We start from the raw sequence: 10616 nt of genomic DNA on the forward strand, positions 1-10616 counted from the left end.
CCTAATCACCTAATTGAGGCAAAAACAAACAAACCCGTGTCAGATCGAGCGGGTGAGGCGAGGGCGAGTGCTGGGGCACACGACTGTCTCAGGTGGCTTGCGCCGCGAGGACCATCCTGATCCACGCCATGGAGTGAGAAAGACAGCAGGTCCCGGAGGGAGGAAGCAAGGACAACGGTGAGGGGAGGGGCGACATCTTGGGTGCGGGCGTATGCGCGGACCGGAGGCGAGCCTTCCATCGACGGCGCAGGCGCGAGATCTTGGGACGAAGAGACGCGGACTGGAGGCTTCATCTTCCATCTACGTTCAGTCCATGAATGGTAGTATGTGAGGCGAGGACTCTCGGACGGAATCCGAGGATGGTCCTCGAATTGCGGGCGTGGTGGGAGGGGTGGAGGCATGGTAAAGCCTGATGTGAACGACCACGTTGCCTTCATATAGAACAGTGGAGATTTAGATGATGGATCGCGTCGTCGCCGGTGCCCGCGCCATCGCCGCCGGACCGGTTGCTTGGACGGCTGGTGGTATAGGCGATGCGCGCACGGCCGGACGGCGAGCTCTGTTAATAATGCTCGCGCGGGTCGCTCGCATCGCGCCGCGCGCGTACACACGATCGGAAGGCGGTGGTGGCGAGTGGCATTCAATTTCGCTGCGATGTTGGGTCTGGCCGTCTGGCGTACGTACGTGCGGGTGCGTAGTCCGTCACCGGCTGGATCGATCTCGGGGGAGGATTTAATCACCGGAGCAGTACTAGCTCGGTACGTTCACGTACGCGTACTTAATTGCTTGACGCTTTCATGCATCGGCTCTCTCACCGCGCGCGACGGCGGACGTGCGCGGCGCAGATATGGGCCGGCCAGACCGCCGGAGATGCGTATATATATTGGGTCGACCGGCGCGCGCGCCCGTATATATATGTCGCCGTCGTAGTACCACGGGCTCGATGATATTGCTGGTGCGTGCGTGGTGGAATCTGCATGTATCGATCTACATCTACCTCTAGTGGGTTGTGGGTGGCGACGGCCATATATGCGGGCAGCGACAGGGGCGTTAGTTCAGGGAGCGCCATCGACGCCACGGCGTCCTGCATACAGGGGCGACCACGTCACGGTCACCACGCATGACGACGATGTTCACGCACGCAGAAGCGAGTGTTATACATACATACTTGTTACAGATGTACTACGTAGCTAGCATCGTATACCGCATGGCGCCACCTTGTTGGCTAGCTAGTAGCTCGTCGTCGTCGGGAGTCGCCTGCATCCGTGCCCAGGGACCATGCATGTCGCTAGCTGGCGGAACGTGGCCGTTTCCCCGTGAACCCAAAAGATTGGTTGCGAGCAAAACACGCCCTCGCTCGCTTGCTCTGCCTGCCCTGCCGCGCGCGCTCTGCTCGCCGCTGTGACCGGAGTAACTCGGTGCCGGAGGAGGAGGGTGTGGTACTGTGGTGGATGAAGACGCCACGGGACTTTCCGTGGAGTTAACCCGGTGCAGGCCCCCGAACGATGGGAGCCGGCCGGATCAGATACGGATACATACACCACACGCAGCACCGACGCCTCATCGTCCACGAAGCCGTTTGGTTCCTTGCAATCAATAATCTGGTCTTCCCGGCCGGAACCCGGAAGGTCTGGCTTGGCTTGGCTTGGCGAGGCACCCTACCCCCAGCTCATGATGGGAGCCTGCGCTGCCCAGCTCTGCGCCACCGGCCACCGCCATGTACGACAGCACGACGACGGACGGACGTAGTGCGAGCCGCCTCCCTCGCAGGTTCCATTCGTCGGCGTCACGGACGGACCGGAGCCCCAGGGCCCAGCGGGAAGAGGGAGAGGCTGGAAAGGCGGACGCAAGGAATCTCATCTGCCAATCAGGGGGCGCGAGGAACTTTAGACTATCCGCGCTTCTATTATATCATTTTTTTTTTCATCGAATCATCAACAATTTATCGCTTATTTTTTCATCTCTGGCAGCGGTTCCTCTAAATACTCTCTAAACTCTACTATAACCATAAAATATTATTTTCTATAACTACTTTTATCTACTATCAATTTTTTATATATTAACAATTACTCACGGATCCACTGCTATATAAATGAATAGTGCTAGAGGGGATAAACTGGGAAAAACCACGTACACAGATAGAAAGAGCCCGACGCGCAGAAGGCAGCCCTGTGGGCGTGGGGGCTCCCCTGTAGGCTGTAGCCGCCAATGCAAGAGGAAGTAGCTGGCACGCGGAGACAGGTGCGTCCAGCCTTAGTTATCCTGCTTCTTCTCCTTGACATCAGGTCAGCTCAGCTAGTAAAAAAGGAGCGTCCATTTTATATTTATAATAATAGGAGCATAGCAAAAACAAACTCATCATTACAGTACCGTTCTGTCCCCGCCGATTTTAGTGCCTAGTTTTTTTATTTACTCAAGGAAGTATATATATACTTTTTTATTAGAGCGCCGCAAAATTTTAATAATCAGGCGGAGGGTACAGTCCTAGGCAGGGGAGGGAGAGGGCACATGGGGTTATGCGGAAGCAGCCTGGTAGGTAAGGTGCCGGTGCCGGTGCCGGTGCCATATGGGCCTGTGTGCGCTTGCAAATGCCTGCCTGCCACCTACATATTCATATACAGCTCACCTTCATCCTTCGTTCCTTGCTTCATCATCACCACCATCTCTCTAGACGCACACAGACAGAAAGAGTCGGTACAAATCGTCGAGGGAGGCCGGGCGCGCGTAGGAACAGAAAGACACGCAGCCAGATTGACAGAGCTGAGTGTGAGTACGTACTACGTAGATACCTACAGCTATACTGTACTGTACAGAGTGGGAGGAAAAGGGAGGGAGAGAGAGGGACGTGTACACACACGCGCGTACAAAAATACAGAGGAAGCTTAGCTTGCCTCCAACCCCGACCGACACTCGGGCTCGTGAACCCCGTCCCGTAATTTCTCTATATATCCCGTCCCTCCCCCCACGTACTTCACTCGGCCTCCATCTCCCCACGCACCCCGGCGCCCGCGCCGCGCCACCTTCTCTCCCCCCTCCTCCTCCTCCTCTCTCTCTCTCTCTCTCTCTGCCACACAGCACACCAGAAGGGCAGCAGGGGAGGTAGAGAGAGGTAGCTTCGCATTCTCGGTTTCCCTCCGCGCGTGTCCTCCCAGCCTCGACAGAGAGAAGGGCCACCATCGTCCCTGCCTGATTGCGCGCCAGGCAGGCAGGCATTATGGCGCCGGGCGGCCGGCGCAGCAACGGCGAGACGCCGACAGGACAGCAGCAGCAGCAGCAGCAGGCTGACGGCAGGCGCGGGTGCGCATGCGGCGGGTTCCCCGTGTGCGCGTGCGCCGGCGCGGCGGCGGTGGCGTCCGCCGCCTCCTCCGCCGACATGGACCGCGTGGCGGTGGCCGCCACCGAGGGCCAGATCGGCGCCGTCAACGACGAGAGCTGGGTGGCGGTCGACCTCAGCGACGACGGCCTCTCCTCCGCCGCCGACCCGGGGGCCGTCGCGCTCGAGGAACGCCCCGTCTTCCGCACCGAGAAGATCAAGGGTGTCCTCCTCCACCCCTACAGGTATATATATACTTACACCTCTTCGTCTGCTCTCAGTTCAACGGCCTCGCCGGCGCGCCGCGCGCCTGCATTCACCGGCCGTTACACTCCGAACAACAACACTATATCAGCCAGTAGTCTCCCACTCCAAGCAAGCACTCTACTACTAGACTGAAGCAGTGAATTAACAACTAAACCAAACCAAACCAAACCAAACGAGGCAGTTAAATTTCAGTCTCGTCAATCCGGGCTCGGCCATTAGACAGGTGCACGTTACAGTTAGGCAGGGGACCCCAGGCAGGCGGCCCCGCTTCTCCCGTTGGGCTGTCGGCAGCACCACCGCTGCAGGGTGGGACCCCTCCTGCCTGCCCATGGCGGCTCATAAAAAAAAGGTGAAGGCATCTCTGTGATTGGTGCTGCTAATTACCCGCAACGGGAATCCGAGGTGGGGTGCAGTGCAGTGCTGGTGGGAATCAATGAATGCCTTTTCTGCTTCAGCTTGCCCGCGTGGGGTGCTGTGCTGTGCTGCACAGAGAGAGAGGCGACAGTAGGCGTGGCTTGCATGTGAGTCCAAAGCCAGCCTCCAAGTTCCGGTATAGTAAAGGATGTTTAGCGGAAAACTCTGCATCATAACTAGTACAAAGCGCCTTGTGTGTTGTGTGTCCAAAACTAAAAATGTCTTTTTTTTTCTTTCTTTCTTTCTTTTCCCTCCATACACTTTTGGGCATGGGATGGGAGAGTGAAAGTGCTGGTGAGTGACTGAGTGGTGACATAGTTTTTTTTGGGAAGGTGATAAAAAAAGAGAGAGAAGAAAGTAGGACTGGTGGTGGTGTTGGGGGCATTCCAGTTGCACCCTCTAATTTGGGAAGGTGGGTTCTTCTAGACTCTAGAGGGCTCAACCGTTTTTTTTTTTTTGGAAGGGGTTTGCATCTAAATCCTAGCTTTCATGAGCTCGGGCAAGCACAAAGCTTTAGGTAGACGAAGAAAAAGATTGGGAGAATGGTGACAGCTCGAGGCGGAAGGGACTAGATTTGGGCCCGTTTACAGCTCAGACCGTCGGCGTTGTAGCGGCACTAGGCTGTACATCGAGCGTAGGATTCGCTTCCACAGGTCCACGCTGTACAGCGAATCCCTCTCAGGGCTTGTTCGGTTCTACCCCAATCCATATGGATTGAGGGGGATTGAGAGGGTTTCAATCCCTAGCAAGTCAAAATCCCTCACAATCCGTATCAATCCCCTTCAATCCATATGGATTGAAAATAACCGAACATAGCCTCACATGGTACTGAAGCATGCATACACGCGGGACAGGAGTGGCGAGGGAATTATTCGGTTATTCCATGCGGACCCGGGAAGGAAAGCATTGGTGTAGCAGTAGATATATCTAAATTCGTTTTCAAATGTTTTTCTCTATATCCAATTTCAAATCCATATTCGACAATGTTTGGTAGCGTCTGTATCCGTAGAGCAAAAACAAGATATCATAAACCTATTTAAAAACTAATCTCGCAAAATCCACACCCTCCTCGAGCGGCGCGGCCTTGCTTGGCTGGCCAGGCGCTGGCGCTTTCACGCCGCGGGCCCTGGACGCAATGGATTTCGGCGGCGTGCCAGCTCACGCGCATTGACTGCCACTCGCATCGCACCGCGCCAGCGCTTCCGTTTCCTCGCTCTCTCCACATGATTGGTTGGTGGGTTCCTCCTGCCGTGCCGTGTGCCGCGCCGCGGGTGGACGGACGGACGCCTGGACGCGGCAGCACAGGACGCACCCGCATCCAGCAGTCTCCGCCCCAAAATAAATACCGTCACTAGTAGATGTATAGTAATACTCCCTCCGTTTCTTTTTAGATGTCGCTGGATAGTTCAATTTTGCACTATCCAGCGACATCTAAAACGAAACGGAGGGAGTACTTTTTAAGCATTTAAAATTTCAACTAGATTTATATAAGATATTAAAGCTATTTATTTATATTCTAAACGAATTCATAATAAAAGTATATTTATCGAATTATCTACTGATGTTATAATTTAATAAAAAAAGTTAACATCTGAACTGTATGTATGGTATGCTAGGTGGAAACAGGATTTGGCAGTGTGATTTTAACTAACGAATCGTGGTGAATCTGTGCAGGGTGCTCATCTTCGTGCGCCTGATCGCGTTCACGCTGTTCGTGATCTGGCGCATCTCGCACCGCAACCCGGACGCGCTGTGGCTGTGGGTGACGTCGATCGCGGGCGAGTTCTGGTTCGGCTTCTCGTGGCTGCTGGACCAGCTGCCGAAGCTGAACCCGATCAACCGCGTGCCGGACCTGGGGGCGCTGCGGCAGCGGTTCGACCGCGCCGACGGGACGTCGCGGCTGCCGGGGCTGGACATCTTCGTGACCACGGCGGACCCGTTCAAGGAGCCGATCCTGAGCACGGCCAACTCCATCCTCTCCATCCTGGCCGCCGACTACCCCGTGGAGCGCAACACGTGCTACCTCTCCGACGACTCGGGCATGCTGCTCACGTACGAGGCCATGGCGGAGGCCGCCAAGTTCGCCACCGTCTGGGTGCCCTTCTGCCGCAAGCACGGCATCGAGCCGCGCGGCCCCGAGAGCTACTTCGAGCTCAAGTCCCACCCCTACATGGGCCGCTCCCAGGAGGACTTCGTCAACGACCGCCGCCGCGTGCGCAGGGACTACGACGAGTTCAAGGCGCGCATCAACGGGCTGGAGAACGACATCAGGCAGCGCTCCGACGCCTACAACGCCGCCAGGGGGCTCAAGGACGGCGAGCCCAGGGCTACGTGGATGGCCGACGGCACACAGTGGGAGGGCACCTGGGTTGAGCCGTCCGAGAACCACCGCAAGGGCGACCATGCCGGCATCGTCCTGGTTAGTCGTCGTTTTCTTCTTCTCAGAGCATCTTCCACTGACACACATGTGGCCGAATGAAATCGGTTAGGAGACAGATGAGGGGTGTTTTTCCATGGGGATTTTGGCGGATTGGACGCGGCTGATGGTGGAGAGCGCAACCGCCGCACACTGATTCCTCAGCTCTAATCCACCGCCATTGAATTGAATGGACGACGCCACGACGGATGATGCGATGCGTCCATGGGCAGACACAGACAGAGCCATCCAGCTAGCCCACCCATTTTCCCATTGAATTGAACCCCTAGCGTGACGAGGTGGTTGGGGTGGTCCTTTCCCCCCGACACCACCACAGCATCGCCTTTAAATCCAAAATCAATTAGCCACTGGTGGGTTCCTGATTAGGGCTGTGCTGTGTGCTGCCTTTCTTCAGTCGCCCTCAATCATTTGATTCCCCGGCTAAGTTACTACTCTGCTCTATCCACCTCCTGTAGTAATTAACTTAAGGAATCACCACTTGATTGACCGCCAGTTTTTTTTAATTAACCGACAGTTTCACTTTCACTTTCACCAAATTACACATTCACATTTACCATGACAAAGTTAACCCGGTCGGTAATTAGTAGTAATTACCCCATTGGAGCCACTGTAAAAAAAAAAATCTCACTTCTAACGGTTGTGCGAAAATTTGCAGGTGCTTCTGAACCACCCGAGCCACAGCCGTCAGCTCGGGCCGCCGGCGAGCGCGGACAACCCGCTGGACTTGAGCATGGTGGACGTGCGGCTCCCCATGCTGGTGTACGTCTCCCGCGAGAAGCGGCCCGGGCACAACCACCAGAAGAAGGCCGGCGCCATGAACGCGCTGACCCGGTGCTCCGCCGTGCTCTCCAACTCGCCCTTCATCCTGAACCTGGACTGCGACCACTACATCAACAACTCGCAGGCGCTGCGCGCGGGCATCTGCTTCATGCTCGGGCGGGACAGCGACACGGTGGCGTTCGTCCAGTTCCCGCAGCGCTTCGAGGGCGTGGACCCCACGGACCTGTACGCCAACCACAACCGCATCTTCTTCGACGGCACGCTCCGGGCGCTGGACGGCATGCAGGGCCCCATCTACGTCGGCACGGGCTGCCTGTTCCGCCGCATCACGCTCTACGGCTTCGACCCGCCGCGGATCAACGTGGGCGGGCCGTGCTTCCCGTCGCTGGGCGGCATGTTCGCCAAGACCAAGTACGAGAAGCCTGGGCTGGAGCTCACCACCAAGGCCGCCGTGGCCAAGGGCAAGCACGGCTTCCTGCCCATGCCCAAGAAGTCGTACGGCAAGTCGGACGCGTTCGCGGACACCATCCCGATGGCGTCGCACCCGTCGCCGTTCGCGGCCGCGGCCGCCGTCGTGGCGGAAGAGGCGACCATCGCCGAGGCAGTGGCGGTGTGCGCGGCGGCGTACGAGAAGAAGACCGGGTGGGGCAGCGACATCGGGTGGGTGTACGGCACGGTGACGGAGGACGTGGTGACGGGGTACCGGATGCACATCAAGGGGTGGCGCTCCCGCTACTGCTCCATCTACCCGCACGCCTTCATCGGCACCGCCCCCATCAACCTGACGGAGCGGCTGTTCCAGGTGCTCCGCTGGTCCACGGGCTCCCTGGAGATCTTCTTCTCCCGGAACAACCCGCTGTTCGGGAGCACGTTCCTGCACCCGCTGCAGCGCGTGGCGTACATCAACATCACCACGTACCCGTTCACGGCGATCTTCCTCATCTTCTACACCACGGTGCCGGCGCTGTCGTTCGTGACGGGGCACTTCATCGTGCAGCGGCCCACCACCATGTTCTACGTGTACCTGGCCATCGTGCTGGGCACGCTGCTGATCCTGGCCGTCCTGGAGGTGAAGTGGGCGGGCGTGACCGTGTTCGAGTGGTTCCGGAACGGGCAGTTCTGGATGACGGCCAGCTGCTCCGCGTACCTGGCCGCCGTGTGCCAGGTGCTGGTGAAGGTGGTGTTCCGGCGGGACATCTCGTTCAAGCTGACGTCGAAGCAGCCCGCGGGGGACGAGAAGAAGGACCCCTACGCCGACCTGTACGTGGTGCGCTGGACCTGGCTCATGGTGACGCCCATCATCATCATCCTCGTCAACATCATCGGCTCCGCCGTGGCCTTCGCCAAGGTGCTGGACGGCGAGTGGACGCACTGGCTAAAGGTGGCCGGCGGCGTCTTCTTCAACTTCTGGGTGCTGTTCCACCTCTACCCCTTCGCCAAGGGCATCCTGGGGAGGCACGGCAAGACCCCCGTGGTGGTGCTCGTCTGGTGGGCCTTCACCTTCGTCATCACCGCCGTGCTGTACATCAACATACCCCACATCCACGGCCCCGGCGGCAAGCACGGCGGCGCGATCGGAAAGCACGGCGCCGCCCACCATGGCAAGAAGTTCGACGGCTACTACCTCTGGCCGTGAAGGATCGATCGATCGGAGCAGCCAACCCAGCATCGTCATGCATGCACATACCTGCCCTGATGATGATATGGTGAGCCGCGAAGGTGAAGAGAGTACGTTCCCGTTCATCCATCGTCCTTAGTGATGCCCGGTGATTAGTTGATGATGAAGAGTGAAGAAGACTACACACCAACCCACACACATTTGATCGACCCAGCGACGTACCCGCCAATTTTTTTTCTTCTTCTTTCCTTTTTGCCCGCCCCCTTTTCTTCATTCTTTTTCTTCTAGTTTTGTCCAGAAATTGAAAGATGTGTTAAGATGTGTTGATTTGATTTAGTTTTTTAATTACCGTACCCGTGGTAATTAAATTATGTACCTACTTATATATACATTACGCCGAAGAGGAAGGATCACTTTGTATAAGAAAAGAGAGAAATGGGGGATGTAGGAGGGGGGGCTAGGGGCCCGGCTTTGGGGTGGTATTCTTTTAGCATATGGAACACAATAAATTTAATTTCATTCTTGGAAAAAAAGAATGTGTGCACCCCCTCTGTTGATCTAATTAATGTTGGCTATGATTAGTCAGTACTCTACTAGAGCAGTGCGTGTTGTCGGTTGCGTGCGAATCGGAATTTCCTGTAATCTACTCTACTCTACTACAGTAGTGCTCGGTGGGTTTTTGACTTGTGTGCGGTTGATGCCCTCCTAGGGCCACGTGATGGCATGGCCGTGCTTGTTAAGCTGTACGTACTCTGCTTGAGCACGGCGCGGCGTCGTGCAGAGTAGCGGTGGCTTTGCCGACATGTGGGCGTGAGTGACTGATGAGGCAGGTGGCGGGAATCTTGCGCTGCCAGTACTGACTTGAACGTGGATGCGTTGATGAGGGACTGAGGGAGAGAGAGAGAGACGGTCATGTGGTGGACAAGCATGTTGCCGCGTTCGGCAAACGCGCGCGGCGCTTCTGTCCATGACCCCCATGCCATGCTTGAGTGCGCAACATGGCGCTTACTGGGAGATATCTCTTGTATTTCTAAATCATGTTTGTTCAAACTATATTGATTTAGTATACTCATCTCTTAGTACTAGTTTGGTCTTAGGACTAGTTTGGGAGACATAAAACCGTAGTAGATTGGAGTGGTTAGAATCTCTTTCTTATTCAAATTTGAATAAAAAGAAGTCGATTTTAGCCACTCCAATCACATTCGTTTTTGTGGCTCTCAAACTGTCCCTTATCATGGTAGATTTCCGCGGGGATAAACTCCCCGACAAATACGGAGATGGAAGAAAAAGCTCTCCCACAGACTTTTGTGGGGACATGGAATTATCCGTTGATCGTATTAGACTACCCCAGTATCATCCTGTATATGCTCCTCTACGCTAGATTTAGAGATTGATGACGTTATGTACATGTCTAACAATACCCTGTAAACGAGTATGTAAAATTTGCCGCACGCCGATCACCCTCTAAATGTGGTGAACCTGACGCGTCCTCTACATGCATAAGATCAAGCAGTATTACTAGTATTTTATACTTGCCGTGCCTTTTCAAGTGGTTGAAAAGGATTTTTTGGACTGCACAACACCAATCCTGTAGGTACCACTGTAGATACAGAGAATTAAATTTAAATATTATTGCTGAAGATAAATAAGATATAGAGAACATAACTTTTTAGAGAATACTGTAAAAAATATAAAATATTTTTTTAGAGATCGAACTTTAAAGGATGTTGTAGACATCCTTAGCGGCATCTGCCGACACGAGACGAGGCAGCAAAGCATGCTCGCTG

The 10616-nt window shown here is 55.4% G+C and overlaps 1 protein-coding gene across 1 annotated transcript; it reads left to right on the forward strand.

Moving 5' to 3' along the window:
- The first annotated feature begins 3007 nt into the window (after positions 1-3007).
- LOC100501754 (CslF6-2) lies at positions 3008-9159 on the forward strand. Its single transcript, NM_001321414.1, has 3 exons — positions 3008-3558; positions 5669-6413; positions 7087-9159. Exons 1-3 carry the CDS (start codon positions 3215-3217, stop codon positions 8845-8847), a joined length of 2850 nt encoding a protein of 949 aa, NP_001308343.1. The 5' UTR covers positions 3008-3214; the 3' UTR covers positions 8848-9159.
- The last annotated feature ends 1457 nt before the right edge of the window (positions 9160-10616 follow it).

Source organism: Zea mays, chromosome 4, assembly GCF_902167145.1.
Source record: "Zea mays cultivar B73 chromosome 4, Zm-B73-REFERENCE-NAM-5.0, whole genome shotgun sequence".
Classification (NCBI taxonomy): domain Eukaryota; kingdom Viridiplantae; phylum Streptophyta; class Magnoliopsida; order Poales; family Poaceae; genus Zea; species Zea mays.

Excerpts from the sequence above, each read along its gene's own strand:
- LOC100501754 (NM_001321414.1), top strand. The coding sequence starts at position 3,215 with ATGGCGCCGGGCGGCCGGCGCAGCAACGGCGAGACGCCGACAGGACAG. Across the intron at positions 3,559-5,668 it reads GTCCTCCTCCACCCCTACAG|GGTGCTCATCTTCGTGCGCC; the intron begins GTATATATATAC and ends GAATCTGTGCAG. Across the intron at positions 6,414-7,086 it reads ACCATGCCGGCATCGTCCTG|GTGCTTCTGAACCACCCGAG; the intron begins GTTAGTCGTCGT and ends GAAAATTTGCAG.